We start from the raw sequence: 25,451 nt of genomic DNA, 5'->3' as shown, positions 1-25,451 counted from the left end.
CTTCTGCAAACCTTGCAGAACTAGCACTCCTGGAAGAAAGGATATTGCAGAGTCATGGCTTAGCCACAGCCTGGGGGATGTTTCCAGAATGAGATTTTCACTCTGCAGCAGAGAGTGCACTGTAATGAAACTTCCTGGCAGATTAAAAAGCTGTGAGGACGGGTCGTGCATCATGCTTGGGTAGCTCAGATGGTAGAGCACTTGCCTGTGAAAGGCAAAGGTCCTGAGTTCGAGTCTCAGTCCGGCACACAGTTTTAATCTGCCAGGAAGTTTCACATCAGCATACATTCCACTGCAGAGTGAAAATCTCATTCTGGAAACATCCCCCAGGCTGTGGCTAAGCAATATCTCCGCAATATCCTTTCTTCCAGGAGTGCTAGTTCTGTAAGGTTTGCAGAAGAGCTTCTGTGAGGTTTGGAAGGTAGGAGACGAGGTACTGGCAGAAGTGAAGCTGTGAGGACAGGTCGTGAGTCGTGCTTGGGTAGCTCAGATGGTGGAGCACTTGCCTGCGAAAGGCAAAGGTCCCGAGGTCGAGTCTCAGTCCAGCACACGGTTTTAATCTGCCAGGAAGTTTCATAACAGCTCACACTCCACTGCAGATTGAAAATCTTAGTCTGGAAGCAGAGGAAAAGTTACAAGGCAGTATTGCTAAAACTACTGACATTCCAAAACAACATTTGACAGAAAACAAGCACATGCTTTTAGAGAAGTCAGATACTTTCACCGGTTACCCACAATACGTGGCTAGCCTGCTGAAAGAAAATAACAAAGGTTGTAGACTGCAGCAACACTTGCCGGCAGTTGTATCTGTCGAGCAAATGCAATTTGCATGCACTGTGCCACAAGCGAACACAAACGTGCCTGTCGCTGGCAGCGTTGCGTGTTTTACAACATTACTTGCAGATAAAGGATTACTTAGACATCGACAATTTCTGGTATTTACCTCCAAAGGGAAAAGAACAAACCTCACGATCTTTATCAGAGCATTTCGAAATGTTTTACTTCGCACCTGGACCAGAGCCGAGAAATTAGATTTGTTGTCGGATACACACAGGATGACATTCTTCTACGGGCTACGAACATGGCACCACATTGCCACTACTATGAATAGTCTGCGAGGTGAGAGCCTTTCTGGAAAAATATTGGTCTGAGGTTGTACAAGGGAGGCTTAGATGTGAAGTATTCAACCCAGCTCCATCCAGTAGCAAACATGGAAGCTTAAGTGGATATTCTGAAAAATATTTGAATAAAATCAGTTACTGGATGAATCCGGTATCTCAAGTAGATGTGCTGAAAATTTCCTGCCCACATTAGGAAAAAACTCACTATCATCCCAAAAAAAAAAAAAAAAAAAAAAAAAAAAAAAAAAAAAAAAAAAAAAAAAAAAAAAAAAAAAAAAAAATTGGTTCAAATGGCTCTGAGCACTATGGGACTTAATATCTGTGGTCATCAGTCCCCTAGAACTTAGAACTACTTAAACCTAACTAACCTAAGGACATCACATACATCCATGCCCGAGGCAGGATTCGAACCTGCGACCCTAGCGGTCACACGGTTCCAGACTGTAGCACCTAGAACCACATGGCCACACCGGCCAGCTCATTATCATCCCAAACACGACACCAATTTCTTTCTATCTGCACTGGATTCAATTGATCTGATGTACGAAGAGAGATCAGTACAACCCAAGCCCGTTAATATGCAGATAGTGCTACAGAGATGTGGACCAACAAGTGAACAATGGATTTCTAGTACAACACGGATGGCAACCTTACCCCACACAGACCTATGGTAATGGCAATGGTAATCAAAATGGCAATGGCAAAAGCCATAAATTCGTGGGTGGATATAAAAGAAATGGGCAAAAATTTAACACAAACAACTACAACGGGCAAGTAGAGTACAGTCAGCCTACAAGTTACTGGCAATAATTAGCTGATCACTTGGCAAACCCAAAACAATACCAGAGAGTAAAATAATCCACAGACAGAGGAATTTGGCCAACAAAGTAATGCATATATGCAAAGGCAACAAGAATTTTAGTCCAATTTTAGTTGATAGCCTCACTGGATACTATATGGCATAATCAGACACCAACACTCCACATAGTAGAAATTATGCCTAACCCAGAGACCGATGCCACTGCAATGCCGGAAAACTTGAACTGGTCACAGTAGGCTCCTGTCCTGTGACCTGGGGAGAGAGTGGGGGCGCGAGCTTGATCTACACTCGCTTTATCAAATACGATGAAGGTAGTAATGTGGAAGATTATCTGTATCAGGGATGGGCACGAAAGCTGCAGGTGGGCACCGTGAGCCACGAGGGCAATGCCGGGCAGCTGTGAGGGCACGTAGTGCGGATAGCAGAGCTGTGCGACGTGGCCGGCCACTCAGGTACGCACACTGCAGGGGGTAAACCGTACTGCTGTGAGCGCGCTTCGTGCACAAAGCTGAGTACGGACAAGCTAATGTATATAGTGCAGGTGGAACACAAGTAAAGTCCGAGGTGTTTTTACACATATGTGGACTCCACGAGCTCAGCACCAGTACATGGTTATTGGGAGGCCAATCGTATGTGGCACAACGTGTGTGTCTGGGACGTAAGTGCAAAACGTGCTTACACGAAGTTTCTGTATTCAGATCCTGCAACAGTTGGCCAAACCATGCGATCTGAGAATGTTAACTGTTTTTATAAAGCACGTCCATGATGCCAACTAGTTTGGCACATTTTACTAGCAAATTAATATTGTGAGACGCAATGTATAGCTGGTAGTTCCTGCTGGACACCGACAGCTTTCAACTTTTTTCGTATCAAAGCAACAGCACCAGACTTATGACCAATCACTCCAGGAGCCCCATCTGTTGCAATCGATAAAAGTTTTTCCCAACATAGTTCGTATTTCTCTATTATATGTTCTACACACGAAAATATATCGTCGACCATTGTTATGTAATGCATTGGCACTAAATCGATGAGTTCTTCAATCACATAAAACTGAGCATCAACTTCTCACAAAAAGACTGCAAGTGGGGCAACATCACATCCATTAGTGCTTTGGTCCAATGCTAACAAAATGAAAACCAAATCTTTGATCACATTTCTCAACTGAGCTTCCACATCGTGTGCCATTTTTTCAATGCGTCTGCAAACCGTTCTCCGTGAAAGAGGAATGGTTTCAAAAACAGGAAGACTTGCTGGCCACAAAATTGTTGTGGCAGCAACAAAACATTCTTTCACAAATTCTTCATCACCATAGGGCTGTACTGTTTTAGTTATTTTAAGAGCTACATCATAGCTCACTGTCATTGCCGCACTGTTGTGGATGATGAGGTTTTCGTCCTGTAAATACGTACCGGAGAGAGTAAAAGTGACCGAAAATGCACGTAACATATTATTAATAACAGTAATAATGTGAATCAATGTTATAATTATCTACAGGTACTCGTACGTCTTTCTCCTTTTTCTGCTTCAATTCGATAAATTTGGCTTTTCTTTCTTTATTATTCAAACTGACTATATCCTTCTCGTGAAGCAGTTGATAATGTTGCTTCACATTGTACTTCTTCCGTGAAGACAATGTTGCATTGCAAATCAAACACTGAGGTCCGCTTTGCGTTCTAACAAAAAAGTACTCTTCTTCCCACTGTGGATTAACAAGTACGGTTCAAAGGACTTTCGTTTCAATGATTTTAACCCATTAGCACTGGAATTAATTTTTTCGTGTAAAAGGCATAAATTACACAACACAGTTGTTTCGACGAAAGTCATTACCGCCATTAGCGAGATATTTGATGTTGCCATATGGCAATGCTAGGCGCTTTCACTACCTAAATTTATATGGATTACAACTTCAACTAAAATAAGTAGGTTATTGAAATTTCTTATTACATATACAAGTTTTGTGTAAATTTATTATTCAGTCTTCATCATACAATTGATACTTTATAATACAATACAGTTAATAATCAAAAATCAAACCTTGAACTCAGCATTTTACATGAAGTGGAATAAAACAGTCAATATACAATCCCACATTACACTTTGAACACATCGTTCTCGCAATAGATTTACAGTCCTTGTGTGCACACCTTTTCTTCTTCATTCCTTCTGTGTGCTGGACGAGGTGGTCAGTCTTATCAAACCTAATTGTATGCGGCTGTCAGAACATGCCCTTGATGATGCAGATGGTCTCCTGGCTCCTCTTGGTAAAGCTTGGTGTGTTTGCAAGTTCACTGTTGCTATTTCTCTCTTGAAATCAAGCTGTTTGGTTTCTTTCATTATTATACAAAATCCAACTGTTTTGTATGGCGACATCTAACATCCGTGTAAAGAGACACCAGTACCATTTCTTGCTTCTTATTGCAATGCGATAGCATGCTAGATTCTGATCCATCTGATCAGCACCTCCCATATATGTATTATATTTGGCTACCACTTTCGGTCTGGGAATCATTATATTTCACTTATTTAGTTGTGAGAATCTCTCGACTTGGCCAACTTCTTGTGCACCACAGGAAGAAGAGGTCATTGTGACAAGCGAGTCGTCCAGCCACCACACATACAATAATCCATCATTCTTCTCTATTCGGATCTGGGGGCTCAACAAACACATCACCTTCAAAATCGTCATTATAAAGAATCCCCAGCGCCTCAGCAAGCGAGAAACCTCTTCTAAAACAAAAAAGAGAAAATTCGTCCTTTTACTGAGTACAAGCGCCTAGCGTCGCCATACGGCAACACAGACGTTCGAACAGCCTAAGTGAACGTAATTTATTTCACAGCAAGCAGTAACCTCCAAAGAATATATATTTGAGTATTTAAAGCACAACCATACTAAAAAACCAAATTATATATCGTAAGTTACTGTGTAAAACATACTTACTTGAATTTACACTCCATTCAGCAAACGACGACTTCCAACACTGCTCACGCCGCAGAATTTAAATGTATCGTTAAAACTGTTGCTTGTAGTGATCTTTACAGTCTTGCGGAACGGAATCCAGCACTGCCAGCACTCTCGCTTAGTCGATGTCGTGGGATCGACGATTTTAAAAAAGTGTTACAAACGTTACCATATGGCAATGCACAACGCTAATGGGTTAACTCCTCTTCAGCCATTTTCCACCCACTAGTTCTGTTTAATCACAAACAATGAACACTGTGTCTACACAGACAATAGAGACAATGGGAAGTAAACCGACTGAGTGGTTCTGCACAGTATAGTGGCGTGCGTGGCTTTTTATTCAGTAAGTCTCTGTGCGTGGCTAGGCGAGTAGATGGTGAGGGTACTGCTGGCTTGCAGAGTGGGGGAGAGCCGCAGGCAGGCCTTGCGAGCATCTGCGAGAGCCCCTGCTCATGAATCGGTGTTTGCCCAGCTCTGATCTACCGGGTGATCAAAAAGTCAGTATAAACCACGGAATAATGTAGATAGAGTGGTAAAAATTAACACACATGCTTGGAATGACATGGGGTTTTATTAGAAGCAAAAATAAATAAAAAACAACAACAAAGTTCACAAAATGTCTGACAGATGGCGCTGGACAGCAAAACATCAGTGACTGCGCATCACAATAGTGTATAAAAGGAGCTGTAATGAGAGAGAGAATCAGATGCGCCAACAGTCGCAGCATGTTGACGTTACCTGAAAAGCCGCTTTTAGTGAAGCTGTAGTATCAGAATGGGGAATGTGCTAGTTCAGCGTTATGATCCTTTCGCCATAGGAAGGGGATTTGAACGGGTAAAGGTCCGTTGACAAATGCAGCTGTGGCAGGAATGATTTCGAAGTTCAAAGCCCTGGGTTGTTTAGATGATAGGCCCCGTAGTGGCCGACCGAGCACAAGGCGTAATGCTGCTGAGACAGATCAGGAACAAATGGAGACTGTAGCAGGTTCGTCTGTGCGCGGGGAAGTCAGCGCTCGTGCAGTCGCACGTCGCATCAGCATTCCACACACTACTGTTTGGTTGGCACTTACGCGTACCCTCCGATGCTATCCGTACAAAATCCATCGGCATCGTGAACTGTTACCTGGCGATTTAGTGAAGCGGAGGGCATTTTCGGTGTGGGTGTTTCAAAAGATGGCGGAAGATGACGATTGGTTGAGTAACGTGTTGTGGACCGACGAAGCTCATTTCACGCTCCGTAGGTCTGTCGATGGCCACAACTGCAGAATTTGGGCTACCGAAAAACCTGGAACTGTTGTGGAAACTCCACTGCACGACGATAAAGTCACGGTATGGGTTGGATTCACCACATCTACCGTTATTGGGCCTTTTTTCTTCGAGTAAATGTGTGATTCTGGTTTTGTAACTGCTACCGTGATGGCTGAGAGGTACGCCGATATGTTACAGAATCGCATCATCCCCAGCCTGCTGATAAACACCTGCTGGAACGTACGACGTATATGCAGGGTGGCGCTCCACCCCATATTGCTAGACGCGTGAAAGATCTCTTGCGCGCATCGTTTGGTGACGATCGTGTGCTCAGCCGCCACTTTCGTCATGCTTGGCCTCCCAGGTCCCCAGACCTCAGTCCGTGTGATTATTGGCTTTGGGGTTACGTGAAGTCACAAGTGTATTGTGACCGACCGACATCTCTAGGGATGCTGAAAGACAACATCCGACACCAATGCCTCACCGTAACTCCGGACATGCTTTACAGTGCTGTTCACAACATTATTCCTCAACTACAGCCATTGTTGAGGAATGATGGTGGACATATTGAGCACTTCCTGTAAAGAACATCATCTTTGCTTCGTCTCACTTTGTTATGCTAATTATTGCTGTTCTGATCAGATGAAGCGCCATCTGTCGGACATTTTTTTAACTTATGTATTTATTTTTTTTTGTTCTAATAAAACCCCATGTCATTCCAAGCATGTGTGTCAACTTGTACCTCTCTATCTACATTATTCTGTGATTTATTCAGTTTTCAAATTTATACTGACTTTTTGATCACCCGGTATACCAAAGTAATGAGGATACACAGAAAAGAAAAGGGTAAGGTACAGGCTACTATTAACCCTTTAACTGCTCTGTACATGTTAACGTGTGCCTCTGTACCTGTCCCCGTGTGCTCCGAACGTGTTTACATGTGCCACCAGTGCTTCTACCTGGTACTCTGAACGTGTTTACATACGTCGCCTTACTGGCACCCGTGTGCTCCCGATGTGTCGAGCTGCGCTGCCGCTTCTTTCCCTGTGGTCTCTGGCTGCGTTAACGCGCACAGCCGTATATTCGCGCCGAGTGCTAAGTAGCTGTTCGGCGTTCCGCCGGCACGGTTGAAGTCTCATGAGCGTCTGCTGCGTGTTCTCGTGTTGCAGTTTTCGTCTGTGCATTTACTGACCATTGAGGCCGTTAACATCTTGAGAAGAAAACGACACGCCGTTGTGGTTGTACGGATGAAGAAACCTTCGAAATTCTCACTAGAAGCGACAGTGAGAACGAAATTTTCGACCGCGTCGGTAATTCTTACTCTTTGACTGAATCTCAAAGTAATAGTCCTGTGCAGTGTACTTCAGCTGGAACGACACATCTGTCAACAAGGGAGAGGTACCATTCAGAATCTGACGGGTATGAGAGTGATAGTGAAGTGCCATTGAAAAGAGCTCGCTTTAGCGACACATCTGACTGGAAGAAAAGTGATTTTCTTCCATTTACGCACGTGTTCAATGCTTCAGCTTCTGGACACAACAGTGATTCAAGTGTTTTATCATATTTCCTAGTATTTTTAATGGAAGAATCGATGAAATTTGTAGCAGATGAAACTGACAGATTTTTGTTGTATACAAAAGATAATACGCCAGAATCTGAGCATTCTCGTTTGTCCAGATGGAAAGAAATGGGTTTCAAAGAACTGTATTCTTTCGTCGCTGTTTCTATGTCAATGTCCTCGTGTGAAAAAGCTGAAAATTGGTGACTATTGGTCCACAGATGTACTCTTGAACACTCCTGTTTTTGGCAAAATTATGCCCAGAGACTGTTTTCTGTTAATCTTAAGAATGCTTCACTTCAGTGACAACTCTGTCAGCAATGAAGGAGACAAGTTATTTAAAATTAGGTTTATTGTTGGTCAAATTCGCGCAACATTTCACAGCACATCTCATCTGCATCAAAAGCTCTGCATTGACGAAAGCCTCTTGTTGATCACAGGGCAATTATCGGTCAACAGTACATTCCCTCCAAAAGAAGTTGGTTTGGAATAAAAACATTTGTGCTATGTGACTGCCAGACGGATTATATCCTGGATTTCATTGTTTACATGGGCACAAATACTGCAATTAACTTCCACAATCTGGGGAAAAGTGGCGACATAATAGCAACCATTGATGAAACCATTTTTAGGAAGGGGACACACTCTCTATGTCGATAATTGGTATTCAAGCAGAGACCTGTTCCTTTGGCTTCATAACCGTGGAACAAACGCACGTGGTACTTTTCACAAAAACAGATGGATCATGCCAAAACTAGAAGGGGGAGAAGAAAAAAAGAAAAAAAACAAACTAAAATGAGTAATACAGTTACGTCCACTGATACAATCCTTGCCATGAAATGGTGTGAAAAAATCGAAGTCTGGATGCTGACCACCTGTAATACTGCAGAAATGGTTGAGATGGAAAAGACAAACAGAAAGCTATGTGAAAGATTAAGGAAACCACAATGTGTTGCAGATTACAACAAGAGTATGGGTGCTGTTGACCACTGTGACATGCTGCCGAGATCAGTGCAATCAGTACGAAAGACTGTCAAGTGGTACAAAAAGTTCTTTTTCCATGGACTGGATTTTTGCATTTTAAATGCCCGTGCTTTCCACAGAGTAGTAACAGGACAAAAAATGCAACTAGCGGAATTTCATTTGTGTCTGGTAAGAGACCTTGTTGAAACTTGTGCAAAAGAATGGGGGAAAGCTGGCAGAGGAAGCCACTCTGAAGACGAGAATTTTCTAAGATTTACTGGGAGGTATTTTCCAAAGGTCACCGAGCTGGAAAACTTGAACAAACGTACACCAATGCGTCAATGCGCAGTATGCTTGAAGCAGTAAGTGCGCCGAGAAACGAGATACGAATGTAGAGCATGCAAGATACCACTATGCGTAGTGTGCATCACACTAAACAAAACCATCTATAATCACTCAGAAGAGAATAAGCGACATTGATAACATTCTAAAAGTAAAGGGCAACAAAAAGGAAATAAAAAATATAAAAAATAAAAATTGTACACAAAATTTAAAAAAATAATACATTTTTAACTTCGCCAGTGCCGGTCCAAAGCCCGGATCAAAAAGAAGGATGGAAAATATATTCAGAAGATATAAAAGATACTCCAACATTTATGATTTCTGACTTTGAAGCCATTTTACAGGAGTGTTACTGCACTCCCAAAAACACGAACGGCATTTTTCAAATGCCATTAAATATATTACATATGTTACGCATAAAATTAAAACAAGCATAGTGCTACATTGTTGATTCAAACAAACATCATGTTTGTTTTCATGGCCATCTTTCACAGGAGCTCTAACAATTAATTATTGTTAGCTTTAGCGTTTTAATCTTACAGCAATTAATGAAGAAGAATTTCACACTAGACACATTTTGTTTTTATTTACAAAACATCTTCTCTGTTCACTGGTTTTCCTCCTTCATGTCAACCTCCGCTAATGAAGAGAGGGAAAGCAGTGGTGCACAAAGGATGTAAACACGAAGCAAGAAAACCAGTGAACACAGAAGATGCTTTGTAGATCAAAGCGAAACGCATCTGGTGTGAAATTATTTTTCATTAACTGCGGTAAGCTTAAGAGGGTAAAACTAACAATAATTAATTCTACATATTGTTTATTGGGGAAAATACAAAAATGCAGTAAATGAAGTGGGCAAAAAGCAATACAAACGTCTAAAAAAAATGAAATCGACAGGAAGTGCAAAATGGCTAAGCAGGGATGGCTAGAGGACAAATGTAAGGATGTAGAGGCTTATCTCACTAGGGGTAAGATAGATACTGTCTATAGGAAAATTAAAGAGACCTTTGGAGAAAAGAGAGCCACTTCTATGAATATCAAGAGCTCAGATGGAAACCCAGTTCTAAGCAAAGAAGGGAAAGCAGAAAGGTGGAAGGAGTATATAGAGGGTCTATACAAGGATGATGTACTTTAAGACAATATTATAGAAATGGAAGAGGAGGTAGATGAAAATGAAATGGGAGATATGATACTGCATGAAGAGTTTGACAGAGCACTGAAAGAGCCGAGTCGAAACAAGGCCCCGGGAGTAGACAACATTCCATTAGAACTACTGACGGCCTTGGGAGAGCCAGTCCTGACAAAACTCTACCATCTAGTGAGCAAGATGTTTGAGACAGGTGAAATACCCTCAGACTTCAAGAAGAATATAATAATTCCAATCCCAAAGAAGGCAGGTGTTGACAGATGTGAAAATTACCGAACTATCAGTTTAATAAGTCACAGCTGCAAAATACTAACACGAGTTCTTCATAGACGAATGGAAAAGCTGGTAGAAGCCAACCTCGGGGAAGATCAGTTTGGATTCGGTAGAAATGTTGGAACACATGAGGCAATACTGACCTTACGACTTATCTTAGATGAAAGATTAAGCAAAAACAAAACAATGTTTCTAGCATTTGTAGACTTAGAGAAAGCTTTTGACAATGTTGACTGGAATACTCTCTTTCAAATTCTAAAGGCGGCAGGCATAAAATACAGGGAACGAACGGCTATTTACAATTTGTACAGAAACCAGATGGCAGTTATAAGAGTCGGGGGACAGGAAAGGGAAGCAGTGGTTAAGAAGGGAATGAGACAGGGTTGTAGCCTCTCCCCGATGTTACTCAATCTGTATATTGAGCAAGCAGTAAAAGAAACAAAAGAAAAATTCGGAATAGAAATTAAAATCCACGGAGAAGAAATAAAAACTTTGAGGTTCACCGATGACATTGTAATTCTGTCACAGACAGCAAAGGACCTGGAAGAGCAGCTGAACGGAATGGACAGTGTCTTGAAAGAGGATATAAGTTGAACATCAACAAAGGCAAAATGAGGATAATGGAATGTAGTCGAATTAAATCGGGTGATGCTGACGGTATTAGATTAGGAAATGAGACACTTAAAGTAGTAAAGGAGTTTTGCTATTTGGGGAGCAAAATAACTGATGATGGTCGAAGTAGAGAGGTTATAAAATGTAGACAGACAATGGCAAGGAAAGCGTTTCTGAAGAAGAGAAATTTGTTAACATCGAGTATTGATTTAAGTGTCAGGAAGTCGTTTCTGAAAGTATTTGTATAGAGTGTAGCCATGTATGGAAGTGAAACATGGACAATAAATAGTTTGGACAAGAAGAGAATAGAAGCTTTTGAAATGTGGTGCTACAGAAGAAGGCTAAAGATTAGATGGGTATATCATATAACTAATGAGAAGGAATTGAATAGAATTGGGGAGAAGAGGAGTTTGTGGCACAACTTGACAAGAAGAAGGGACCGGTTGGTAGGACATGTTCTGAGGCATCAGGGGATCACAAATTTAGCATTGGAGGGCAGCGTGGAGGGTAAAAATTGTAGAGGGAGACCAAGAGATGAATACGCTAAACAGATTCAGAAGGATGTAGGTTGCAGTAAGTACTGGGAGATGAAGAAACTTGCATAGGATAGAGTGGCATGGAGAGCTGCATCAAACCAGTCTCTGGACTGAAGACCATAACAACAACAACATTGTTTATTATAGTGATTTTTAGTAACATAAGCAGTTTCAATGCACATCATGTGTGTCCCGTAATTCATCTGCAGATTCACAGTCACGGAAAAAGTATAGAGATACTTTGTGTGTCAGTGATCACACTCAGAAGGCGAGACAGCTGTGGATGCCCTGGCTCGAGAAATATTCAGCACAGAGTGAACTCGGCCAAGCGACGAGCTCAACCACAGGCAAACGGTCCATTGGGAAAGCCATTAACGCAGGTACCAGGATTGGGCGGCCTCAATGGCGCGCTCGACCCTACTAGATGGATGCACGGCTTCAGCAGCCAAAGGGTTAAAGACAAAATATTTGGCCTCGAAGTACCCATTGTGGTTGACACAGGTGCTACAACTAATTTGATGTCACAGGAAGTTCTTCAGGAAGTGAAGAAATGTGGGCGTATACCCACACTGCCAGCGCAAAACTGCAAGGTACGAACTGCGACTGGTCAGAAATCGAAAGGAGGCAAAATACAACATTAATTCCCGTCCAATTAGGACAGTTTTCTGTGCAGTGCAATTTTTTGATAATAGAGAAATTAATAGTTGATTCTTTAATCAGGATGGATACATTTAGGACACGCCTAGTACAAATTGATATAGGCAAGGGCCAATGTCATTTCACAGTAAATAACTAATTATTTGCAATAGATCTATTTCAGGAAGTACTGATAAGATGTAAAACTGATACGAACAGTCGGCAGCAAAAGAGGTAAACGTCAACACAATAAATACAAAGGTAAGTGGATCAAAGAGCTTGTCTCAAGAGCAGCACGCAGGACTTACGGAACTGATACTTGCTTATATATATGTTTTTTGAAAAAATAACAGTTACCATTAAGGATACTGTGAACAAAATGGGAATATATACTCATGAAACTGTTTGTTCTACTTAATACCCTACACCATAGACAAAGAGGGAAGCAGTAAGAAGAGATTAGCAGGATGCTTGAATAGGGCACAATACAACCACCATTTTCCCCTTATTGTAGTCCTATTTTGGCCACGAGTAAGCCAGATAGAAAGGTGCGCTTGGTCCTTAATGCACGTAACATTAAGATTATCGTACCAGTTTGAACATGCCCAGACAATTTACAGGAACTGCTCATGAAATTCCATGATGCTAAATTTCTTACTATAATCTATATCTGATCCTCATATTGGCAAATAAAATTACATGATGAAAGTTGGAAGTATACCGCCTTCGTATGTGGAGGTAGAAGCTTAGATTGAACGTAAGTGCAGATGTACTTATCTCTGCACTAGACAAAGTGCTAGGGCCCAAACTTTTGAGCGAATGACTTTTTAGTCGCCACACCCACTTGGGTAGAACACCCACCAAGTTAGCTGAGAGCACTAATGAACTGCTTCCTGGACTCGGATAGGAGCCGGCCCCGGATCGAATCCACCTGGCGGATTAATGACTGGGCCGGTGCGCCTGCCAGCCCAGATGTGATTCATAACCGATTTTCCACTAGGTGAATACCGGGCTGGTCCCTACATCCCGCCTCAGTTACATGACTCACAGACATCTGAAACACTTTCACGCTCTTTCATGATTTACACTAGATGCAGACAGGTTGGGTACACTGATTTCGTCCCGGGGGGTATGGGGTGTTGACAGGAAGGGCATCCGGCCACCCCATTCCCACTACACTTGCCACATCTGTTTGTAACAATGTCGACCCTGCGAAAACTGTGAGTCAAGGCAAAAGCAATAGATAGACCCACTTGGGTACAATACTTAAGATCAATTGAAAAAGTATTGATCCGCTTTTCTGAACATGAAGTAATAGCAAATCTCAAGTAATCTAATTTTGGACAAGAAAAGGTAAAATTTTTAGGACACATAATCTCTTCGGAAGCCAGATCCTAAAAAATTGGATGCCATTAGGAACTGTCCTGTTCCCCAAATCAAGAGGCAATTAAAGGCATACGTAGGCCTAGTCTCATTTTTCAGGAAATTCATCCCTGACCAACTTATAAACAGTGATGCTTTTCTCAGTCACCTCTGGAAAAATACCGCTCGATTATGGGACAAACAATGTCAAATCGAGCAAGACTTATTAAATGCTAATATTTTATCTCAACCAGACATGAAGAAGGATTTTTGTTGATGCACCAACACATCTTCTCAATGTCTGGGTTCATGCCTTTTTCAAATGGTACAAGAAGAGGAGAACTCGTTGCTAAAGTAATTAGCTTTGCCAGCTGCACCTTATCCAGAGCTGAACGTTCATTTTCAGTTATTGAATTGGAGGGTTTGGCTGTAATTTGGCGCTTTAAAAGTTTGAACATTTTCTTTGGGGTAAACACCCAAAAGTATACTGTGACCATCAGTCCCTATCATTTTTGTTAGTTTGTAAATTGCTACACCGGCGGATAGCCAGGTGGTGTATGTTTCTTCAAGAATTCAGTTTTGAAATAGTTTTAATAGAAGGAAACCAGAACATAACAGCTGATGCTCTTTCTTGATTATCACAAGGCTTAGAGGAATTTAACTATCTTTTAGAGCAGAAAGGTGAACTAAGAGCTATGTTGATGGAAGACAAAACACTCTGACCATACTATGTCCACATGTGTAAACACATAGAGCAATTACAGCAGGAAGACGTGCTGTAGTAAGGTAAGATCAAAACTTATACAAAAAGGTGATAAAAAGTTAAAAAGGTTTTTCATTATTCACAAAGGTGTTCTGTTCCATAGGAACCACCCCGAACAAGAACAACTGCATGTGTGTTTGCCAGAGGAATATGTGGATGATTTTATCTTATACACACACAATACTTAGGGCCATTATGGCACTACAAAGTGCACTGACAAAACAGTTAAATATTGTTATTTCGCCAAACTTAGACAAAGACCTAAGCCGAAACAAGGCCCTGGGAGTAGACAACATTCCATTAGCACTATTGACAGCCTTGGGAGAGCCAGCCCTGATAAAACTCACCATCTGGTGAGAAAGATGTATGAGACAGGCAAAATACCCTCAGACTTCAAGAAGAATATAATAATTCCAATGTCAAAGAAAGTAGGTATTGGCAGATGTGAATATTACCGAACTATCAGTTTAATAAGCCACAGCTGCAAAATACTAACACGAATTCCTTACAGACAAATGGAAGTGTTAGAAGCCGACTTCAGGGAAGATCAATTTGGATTCTGTAGAAATGTTGGAACATGTGACGCAATACTGACCTTACGACTTATCTTAGAAAATAGACTGAGGAAAGGAAAACCTACATTTCTAGCATTTGTAGACTTAGAGAGAGCTTTCGACAATGTTGACTGGCATACTCTCTTTCAAATTCTAAAGGTGGCAGGGGTAAAATACAAGGAGCAAAAGGCTATTTACAATTTGTACAGAAACCAGATGGTAGTTGTAAGAGTTGAGGGGCATGAAAGGGAAGCAGTAATTGGGAATGGGTTGAAACAGGGTTGTAGCCTATACCTGATGTTATTCAATCTGTATACTGAGCAAGCAGTAAAGGAAACAAAAGAAAAATATGGAGTAGGAATTAAAATCCATGGAGAAGAAATAAAAACTTTGAGGTTCACCGATGACATTGTAGTTCTGTCAGAGACAGCAAAGGACCTGGAAGAGCAGCTGAATGGAATGGACAGTGTCTTGAAAGGAGGATATAAGATGAACATCAACAAAAGCATAACGAGGATAATGGAATCTAGCCAATTAAATTGGGGGTGCTGAGGGTATTAGACTGGGAAATGAGATGCTTAAAGTAGTAAATGAGTTTTGCTATTTGGGGAACAAAATAACTGATGATGGTCGAAGTAGAGAGGATACAAAATGTAGACTGGCAATGGCAAAGAAAGCGATTCTGAAGAAGAGAAATTTGTTAACATCAAGTATAGATTTAAGTGTCAGGAAGTCGTTTCTGAAAGTATTTGTATGGAGTGTGGCTATGTGTGGAAGTGAAACATGGACGATAAATAGTTTGGACAAGAAGAGAATAGAAGCTTTCAAAATGTGGTGCTATAGAAGAATACTGAAGATTAGATCGGTAGATCACATAACTAATGAGGAGGTATTGAATAGAATTAGGAAGAAGAGAAATTTGTGGCACAACTTGACTAGAAGAAGGGATCGGTTGGTAGGACATGTTCTGAGGCATCAGGGGATCACCAATTTAGTATTTGAGGGCAGCGTGGAGGGTAAAAATCGTGGAGGGAGACCAAGAGATGAATACACTAAGTAGATTCAGAAGGATGTAGGATGCAGTAAGTACTGGGAGATGAAGAAGCTTGCACAGGATAGAGTAGCATGGAGAGCTGCATCAAAACAGTCTCTGGACTGAAGACCACAATAACAACAGGCAAAAAATGTGTACTGTCTGCCAGAAAGCAAAACATTCTAACATCTCCAAACAGATTGAACTACATCCCATTGTGGCTAAAAACCTCAAGAAAAGGTATCATTGGATGTGGCCGGACACTATCCCAGAGGTAAGGGGAGAGTAAAGTATATAGTAGGTCTGTATGATATTTTCACCAAATACGTAAAATTATGTGCTGTACATAACATTACAGCCCGTTCAATTATAAGATGAATCAAAGAGGATTATTTTGAAAGAGTAGGAAAACCAAAAGTCATGTTAACAGATAACGCTTCTCATTTTGCTAGATGGAAATGAAAAGAGTTTATAGATTCCAACTAAATCATACACATTTTAGTATCCAAATTTTATCCTGAAGCGTCCCCCATTGAAAGGATGTTGAAAGAATTCAACAGGTTTGTGAGGATCTATATGTCTCGTAAACATACCAAGTGGATTGAACATGTCACTCCTTCCTTACAAGTTTTTAACAACCTTCCCCATACATCAACTGGATTTACACCAAGTGAGAACTTATGCGGTATCAGGAAGAGCATTCCTGCATCATCACTGTCACAATCGAGGCTAAGCACAATGCAATTAATGTGCAGCAGTATGTAACGCAAATCACATTACTTGACCTCGAATGTATTCATATTAAAGGTCTGTTGATATTGGTATCAGTTAAAGTCCACCCAAGATTGTGCACAGATCCATAAATTACCTTCTAATTTCTTTCAACTACTGGTGATGGTCGAAGTAGAGAGGATATAAAATGTAGACTGGCAATGGCAAGGAAAGCGTTTCCCGAGAAGAGAAATTTGTTAACATCGAGTATAGATTTAAGTGTCAGGAAGTCGTTTCTGAAAGTATTTGTATGGAGTGTAGCCATGTATGGAAGTGAAACATGGACGATTACTAGTTTGGACAAGAAGAGAATAGAAGCTTTCGAAATGTGGTGCTACAGAAGAATGCTGAAGATAAGGTGGGTAGATCACGTAACTAATGAGGAGGTATTGAGTAGGATTGGGGAGAAGAGAAGTTTGTGGTACAACTTGACTAGAAGAAGGGATCGGTTGGTAGGACATGTTTTGAGGCATCAAGGGATCACAAATTTAGCATTGGTGGGCACCGTGGAGGGTAAAAATCGTAGAGGGAGACCAAGAGATGAATACACTAAGCAGATTCAGAAGGATGTAGGTTGCAGTAGGTACTGGGAGATGAAGAAGCTTGCACAGGATAGAGTAGCATGGAGAGCTGCATCAAACCTGTCTCAGGACTGAAGACCACAACAACAACAGTAACTCCTTCCAATCAATTTTTCTAATTATTCAAGCTATTATTAATCAATTTCCATCATTCCCACATCACTATTCATCTGTCAAACTCTACTCACAGTGTACAGTCTAATGAGGAAGGCATCTGCAATTCAAGCAATTTTAATACAACTGTGTTTTACGTAACTGATGGCAGATATCTATCAATGTACACAGAAGCTTTAACAGATTGGTATTGAAATTACATAGATCTGACAAGGATAACAGGTCTCTTTCAGGCTCTAGCATTGATTGCAAAGGAAAAGTAGTCCACTAAGAAGAACAGAAACACGATTATTGAGATCTGATTAGCAGGTGCAAATCATAATAAATTCACAACATAGATGACCACAAAAACTATATTATGTGCCATTTATTGATCAACTAAATAGGCAGATAAATACTCCATCTTGTGTCTGGTGGTGGAGTGCACAATACTAAGTAAATTTCATGGATCCACTTGTACCACAGAGTAATACAAGCAGTCACAACACTCTCTGGTGCAAAAGTTGATACCGTTTGACAACTGGAGCAACACTAGCATTCCAAGTGGTGAGAAAGCAGTCAGTCATATGCGTCCTAAGCACAATGTTTGTTTTTAATTATTTCCTACTTGATTAACGAAACAGGTGATATATTTTTGCTTTCCGTGTATTAGCAAATTATCAAAAGACATGAATTATCATGAAATACGTGTAAAAACAGCATCGCACTGATTCAATGACAAAAGCTACAACTCATTCATGATGAAATATTTTCGGTTGCGTGTATATTTGCAGCTTACTGTGCGAAAGGGGATATTCCGTGTAAAGTAGGAAACACGATATTTAAAAGTTTAAAATTTGGAACTTTTTTATATATAATTTTTGAAAATGCTGGACTTTTTACTGTATGGCAACAATGGTTTGTGGCCAATTATTGCTTTCCCTCCATAATCTGTAGCAATTTTTAAAGGCCATATGTTTTTCATGTGACAAGAGTGTGAATTACTGGAGATTTTAGACCTTCATTTCAACTAATTGGCAGGTAAGAATTAGAATATCATTATTTATGTTACTGTTACATACCCTAATGTATTGCATAAAGACTATAAAACTGAAGTAGGTAAATTATAGGTTGGAATAAATAATGTAATACAACAGCATGAACTTTCATGTGACATGAATCACTTTCATGTAATTAAGTTTTTATACCAAGTGAGATAATAGAGATAACTTTATCTTGTTCAGTAATTTACTTCTTAGTATGGATGTGAGACTAATATCACTACTAATTTTCCCAATTTCAATCAATACTGTAAAAACAGAAAATTAAATGTGTAACATGAGCCACATAATCTGGGTCACAGTTGTATTATTTTAAGATTGGAAAAAGAGGATGCCCTAGTAGCAGCAGAAAGACAGAGTAGGAGGAGGGAAAAGTTAAAGAGTGGAGGAAAATATGAAGAATTTAAGAAGAAGAATCTAGAACTTATTTGCTACATCCCATGGTAAAGGAGCCGTAGATGGAATTGGTGCAGTTGCAGAATGGCTAGTGGGGAATGCAATAAAAAAATGAAAATCCGTAGTAGGTGATGCATCAACTTTTACTCAAGTACCACAACTGTGCAGGTTTTTCATGTGTCTATTGACGAAATTCGAGGAATCGGTGGGCTCAAATATTTTCTTCAGCACGATTAGTACAAAACATAAAAAGCATTTACTGCTTTCACTACAAGAAAGGAGTACTACAAACATATCTGATGTCTCCAAAGAATTTTGCTGTTGCAGATCATCATACTGCAGAAAGTGTGAAAATTTGAGACTGGTACAAAGTAGAAAATGACAGTAAATTCAATGCTGGAGAAGTACATTCAGTTTTTGGAAATAATTACTTAATCAGTGTAATGGAAAATGCTGGTCACTATTGGAAATGGCCTGTAAAATGCGATGAAATTTTGAAGAAAATTAATCCATTTGATGTTGCCAACGCAAGAGGATACTTTTAATTGAATTTACAGTTCATTTTCAAAAATTTCATGCTCTTATAATTTTTCACTGTGTTCCAAAAGTAAAATTTTAATGTTAAGTTTATCTTATTTGACACATAATACCAAATTTTAATTTCTCTGCTTGCAGTAAAAAAGTTTTTCCAACCAGAAGTAGCAAGTAACACGAGTCACGTAACATTGAGTCACACGCCTTTTTCAATATAGTACAGTATTTCACATGGTATAAATATTTTTAGAAATCTGTAATGGTGTCATTTGAATGCCAACCTAATATGCATTTTCTGTGATAATAACTAGATCCATACTCCTAATAGTTTGAGGACACTTTTGACCTAAAATGCACATTAGAAATAGGATGTTCCAAATTTGTAACACAAGTCACAACATAAATTACATTCTTGTTCTTTAATTTTAATGCTCTTCCCTGCTTAAATAACAATTGAAGACCTTTGCCTGGAGAAAACAATTTATAATGATGATTTACAAAATAAAATATGGGTTAATAGATTGATAACAAGTCAACATAATAAAACACTGATTTTAAAATGTAGCACGAGTCACCGTGGAATCTCCCAAAGCAATAGAATATAAACACCTATGTCATGCATGAAAACATGTATTTCTGTTGTTGTTTATTGTTACTGCCATAGGCACTTCCCTTGAAGCTTAAAATATTTTGGTGTGTTATGATTCGCACATTTTTACACTTAAGTTGATTTCCTAACACACGAATGTTATTGTAAATGAATTACTTTTCTTTCAAAAGCGAATGTGTTGAACATTCTTGCTGTTGGTGGCTCAGATTTAGTAACAACTGTGGAATTGGTTTCTCCTGTGCTGGGAAACAGTTTTACTGATTTTGATGATTTATTATCCCTTAAGCTACAGTTGTGGTGGCTTATTTGATACATTAAATAATGTAAGTATCACTTCCATATAGGTTCCTACATTCCACATTCACTGATTTGGCTATGTGTGTGATATCTGCTTCATTAGATATGTGATCTTTCTGTAAAAGATCATGTCTTCTGGTGTTTACCAGCAATTTTTTGTTATTAAAGAAAAATGATATCAATCGGCAAATGTCTGTTCATTATTGGAGAATCATAAATAAACTGTAATTTAATGCACAGTTTTGTATCTCTTAGGGTCCTTAGGAAACTAAATACAGTGGAACTCGCACAGCGAGCATAATTCATTAGAGAATCTTGCTCGTAGTGCGAAACACTCATTAAGGGAAACAATTTGTCTGATATAATTTAAAATAAAATATGATAATGTATTCTATTCAGAAAATTACTAAAAGTTTTATCTTATACATGTCATTTATTCAAAGAAAATTGCACATATAGTATTATGTGCTTAACTGTTTACAATACACCACTAATTGTTTTTTACTAGGAAGCTATTTATAGTCATTTGTTTCTACAAATGCTTCAACACTTGGCAAAAATGTGACACAATGTTATCGTCAAATAAATTTGTAGTGCACGTAGCCACTGCTTTATTGGGGTGATGATTTCCAATGTACAATACAACCGATTCCCACACTTTCAGCATTCCTCTTATTGTGCCAGAAGCTTCTACTCTGCTGTTACTGCTTCCTCCTCCTCCTCCTCCCCCTTCTCTGAAGAACTACACAACTTCCTGCTGTGAAACACACTGCAATGCGATAAGCTCTTTGGTGGTCATTTCTTGTCTGTGATCTTCCACAAGCTCATTGATATCACTGTTATCCACTTCTAGTCCTATGCTCTCGGTCAAAGACACAATCTCACTGACTACAGACTCCACAGGTACAGGCTCAAATGCCTCAGAGTCACATTCGACAATGCACTCTGACCAAAGCTTCTTCCAAGCTGAACAAAGTTCTCTCGGTAACCCCTTCTCATGTATTTTCCATCACCTTGACAGAGGCAACGATGTTAAAGGTACATTTCCAAAAATCTCTGAGAATGAGATTGGTAGCTTCAGTCCGTTCAAAGCAATGCTTGAATAGTGCTTTAGTGTACAGCTTCTTAAAGTTAGAAGTAACCTGCTGGTCCATAGGTTGGAGTAATAGAGTGGTGTTGGGAGGCAGAAATTGGATCTTGATGAATTGAAATTCTTCAACAAGGTGGTCTTGATGGCCTGGAGAATGGGCAGGAGCATTGTCCATAACAAGCAAGACACGAAGTGACAGATTCACCTCAAGCAAACAGTTTTTCATCAAAGTTCCAAACTGATCCAATCACAAAAAAGATCACACATCACCGAAGTCTTGTGTTGAGCCTCCACTTCACATTTAACCTGCTCTTCTGGACTTGACACTTCTTGAAGACTTGTGCAGTTTGTGAACAGTAAACAAGTAGTGGTTTAATTTCCGAATCGCCACTTGCAGCGGCCCAGAATAATCGTGTGAGACGAGTCTTTCATTGGCTTGTGACTGGGAATGCATTCTCCTCCGCTGTTACAACAGTCCACTTCGGCATCTCTTTCCAGAATAGACCCATCTCACCACAATTAAAAACCTGTTGCGGCAGATGACCCTAGAACCTATGAGCATCTCGAAGTTGGTGAAGAAGTTCTCTGCTGCCTTTGTGTTGCAGCTGGCTGTTTTGCTGTGCCTCACAACTTTTTGGATGCCGGTTCCTTTCGTAAAGTCCTCAAGCCACCCACAGCTTCCCTTAAATACTTCTTTGGCTGCTGATGATCCTGTCATCATCTTAACGAGATTGGCAAAAATCACTCTCACCTTCTCACAAATGATGTTCTCATTAATAGTGTTGCCTTGCAATTGCTTTTCATTTATTCATATAAGGAACAACCTTTTGACATCATACAGAATATGAAACCATTTTTTAGATACACTTGTCACTCCCTTTCTACATCTACATCTACATCCATACTCTGCAAGCCACCTGACAGTGTGTGGTGGAGGGTACCTTGAGTACCTCTATCGGTTCTCCCTTCTATTCCAGTCTCATATTGTTCGTGGAAAGAAGGATTGTCGGTATGCCTCTGTGTGGGCTTTAATCTCTGTGATTTTATCGTCGTGGTCTTTTCGCGGCATATACGTAGGAGGGAGGAATATACTGCTCGACTCCTGGGTGAAGGTATGTCCTCGAAACTTCAACAAAAGCCCGTACCGAGCTACTGAGCGTCTCTCCTGCAGAGTCTTCCGCTGGAGTTTATCTGTCATCTCCGTAACGCTTTCGCGATTACTAAATGATTCTGTAACGAAGTGCGCTGCTCTCCGTTGGATCTTCTCTATCTCTTCTATCAACCCTATATGGTACGGATCCCACACTACTGAGCAGTATTCAAGCAGTGGGCGAACAAGCGTACTGTAACCTACTTCCTTTGTTTTTGGGTTGCATTTCCTTAGGATTCTTCCAATGAATCTCAGTCTGGCATCTGCTTTACTGACGATCAACTTTATATGATCATTCCATTTTAAATCACTCCTAATGCCTACTCCCAGATAATTTATGGAGTTAACTGCTTCCAGTTGCTGACCTCCTATATTGTAGCTAAATGATGAGGGATCTTTCTTTCTATGTATTCACAGCACATTACACTTGTCTACATTGAGATTCAATTGCCATTCCCTGCATCATGTGTCAATTCGCTGCAGATTCTCCTGCATTTCAGTACAATTTTCCAGTGTTACAACCTCTCGATATACCACAGCATGATCTGCAAAAAGCCTCAGTGAACTTCCGATGTCATCCACAAGGTCATTTATGTATACCGTGAATAGCAAAGGTCCTACGACACTCCCCTGCGGCACACCTGAAATCACTCTTACTTCGGAAGACTTCTCTCCATTGAGCATGACATGCTGCGTTCTGTTATCTAGGAACTCTTCAATCCAATCACACAATTGGTCCAATAGTCCATATGCTCTTACTTTGTTCATTAAACGACTGTGGGGAACTGTACTGAACAAGCATCTATCTCCATAATCATGTCCTTGTTCTCGAGGGTAGAGCAAATAGTTGATGTAGACTGATTGTATGTGCGTGCTAAATCAGCAACACTCACATCATGATTTTATGTTTCGTTTCTATGACCATTTTCTTTCTCTTATGGTCATCATCTTGCGGCTTTATCTTCGGGTACATTTCTATAAAGGTTGGTAAAATTTGCACACACAGAAGAAACACTTTGTGTGAAAACAAGTTTAGAAAAATGTGTGATCACAAGCTGCACTAAGATGGTAGCAGAAAGACAATCAAACTAAAACTTCAGTACAAACTAGACATTGTACATATTCCTCTGCTGATGTTGAAAGGGGTTTACGTTGTTTGAATGTTTCCCCTGCTGTGCACAAACAGCTGGTGACATCACACTAAATCGTCGTCACTCGTTAAGCAAAGCCATTTCTTTACAATTTGTTTTGTTTGTTATGCGAATTGCGCATTACAGGAGGTGCTCGTTAAGTGAGGTTCCACTGTAATGATAAATGTGGTGTAATTTTTCAGTTATTGTTTATTTTTATGGCACTACATACACAACAAAAATGTGAAAAGTATGTTACAAATCAATATAAAACTTAGTATTCACATTCATCCGGTATCACATTCAGGAAGTGTTGCTCAATGGCTGCTCAATGCACTGCTATCGCTGGGTGTTACAAAAATTGAGACGGAGAGTTGCGACTGTTATGTGGACTGTGTTTGTACCAGATCGTTTTTTTCTCCCTGTGTTTCCAGTTACTGTTAGGGAAGAGTTCACTGACTTTTGTAGCCAATGATTTGAATTTCACATTATATGTAGTGTTGCTATAGAACATCAGAGTTTAATATAATTTGCCTCACTAAATTTATATGCTAAGTAATATAACCAAGCACAGAACCACAATTCAGACAGCATGCAAAATTTGTTACTGAATTCCAGTACTGTTCATTTACTGTAAATACCTGTTTCCGTATTTGTACTGTAGGTAGATGGGGTTGTACAGGCCATCCTCATTCACAAAAGATGTCTCATTTGCACGGCCCAAATTTGTGTAGTCATTAGACGTCGAGTTTAACAAGCAAACCTGTTGAAGAAAGTCTGTTTGAAATCTCTAGAAATAACATTGAAAAGAACAAAATACACAATGTACATGAAGTCCAGGAACACTTTCTATTATTTATTGTACAAGAACTAAACATTGTACAGATGTCATACATACTGCATTTTGAAGAGAAACTGAAAGTTATTTTTACAAACATTCAATACGCGAACCATGAGTGACCTGGCAGACATCAATACAGTAATCGAATTCTTGCCATACCCGTCCCAGCATGGCATCTTCGACTGTGGCAATTGCTTCCCATATTCGCTCTCAGAGCTCTGCTACATCACGGGGTAGAGGCAGTACATACACCAGATCTTTAATGTGTCCCCACACAAAAAAGGCACACAGAGTGAGATCTGGTGATCGGGGAGGCCATTTAGTGAAACAGCTGTCCCCTTCTGTAGCACAGCCGATCCATCAATGTAGCAGCTCCGTGTTCAGGTATCCGTGAACTTTACGATGAAAATGGGGTGGAGCCCCATCCTGCTGAAAGATGAACTGAGAGTCCGATTGGATTTGAGGCATCAGCCATTGCTACAACATGTCCAAGTAGGAATATCCAGTGACAGTGCTCTTGGCGAAGAAGAATGGCCCATACTATTTTCGACATGACAAGGCAAAAAAAAAAATTTACCTTTTGGAAAATAAACAACCTATGATGCAGCGATATACAATTGGGGGGGGGGGAACAACTTTCAGGGTTTCTCTTCAAAATGACACATGTATGATATCTTGACAATGTTTGGTTCTTGTGCAATGAATAATTGAAAGTGTTCTCAGACTTTCTGTACACCCCGTATATAATAAGATAATGCTTTCTCAGCTTGCGTCACATTTACTTTCCAGTCTTTACTGGCACTATGGGTATCACCAGCATGCTACTTTCGTCAGGTGCATAACTCTTAGTTATACACCAACTATTAATTACAAATTCATGTCAATAGTAAAAATGTTTGTTGCTGGGTGTGACCGTGAGATTATATTCTGAAATATTTCAGCCTGCCCCATGCAAACATATTGTTACA

General features: G+C 40.0%; 1 protein-coding gene across 1 annotated transcript in view; it reads right to left on the bottom strand.

Annotated features, from left to right (window-relative positions):
- Positions 1–25,451, bottom strand: part of LOC124553744 (cation-dependent mannose-6-phosphate receptor-like) — a 134,221-nt gene that overhangs the window by 50,447 nt on the left and 58,323 nt on the right. Inside the window, exon 3 of the mRNA XM_047127679.1 lies at positions 24,284–24,405. Coding sequence (XP_046983635.1) covers positions 24,284–24,405 — 122 coding nt within the window. The remainder of the gene's footprint in view (positions 1–24,283; positions 24,406–25,451) is intronic.

Source organism: Schistocerca americana, chromosome 11 (genome assembly GCF_021461395.2).
Source record: "Schistocerca americana isolate TAMUIC-IGC-003095 chromosome 11, iqSchAmer2.1, whole genome shotgun sequence".
NCBI classification, from domain to species: Eukaryota; Metazoa; Arthropoda; class Insecta; order Orthoptera; family Acrididae; genus Schistocerca; species Schistocerca americana.
The sequence above is the reverse complement of the archived record's forward strand: the minus strand, read 5'-3'. Positions and strand labels throughout refer to the sequence as shown.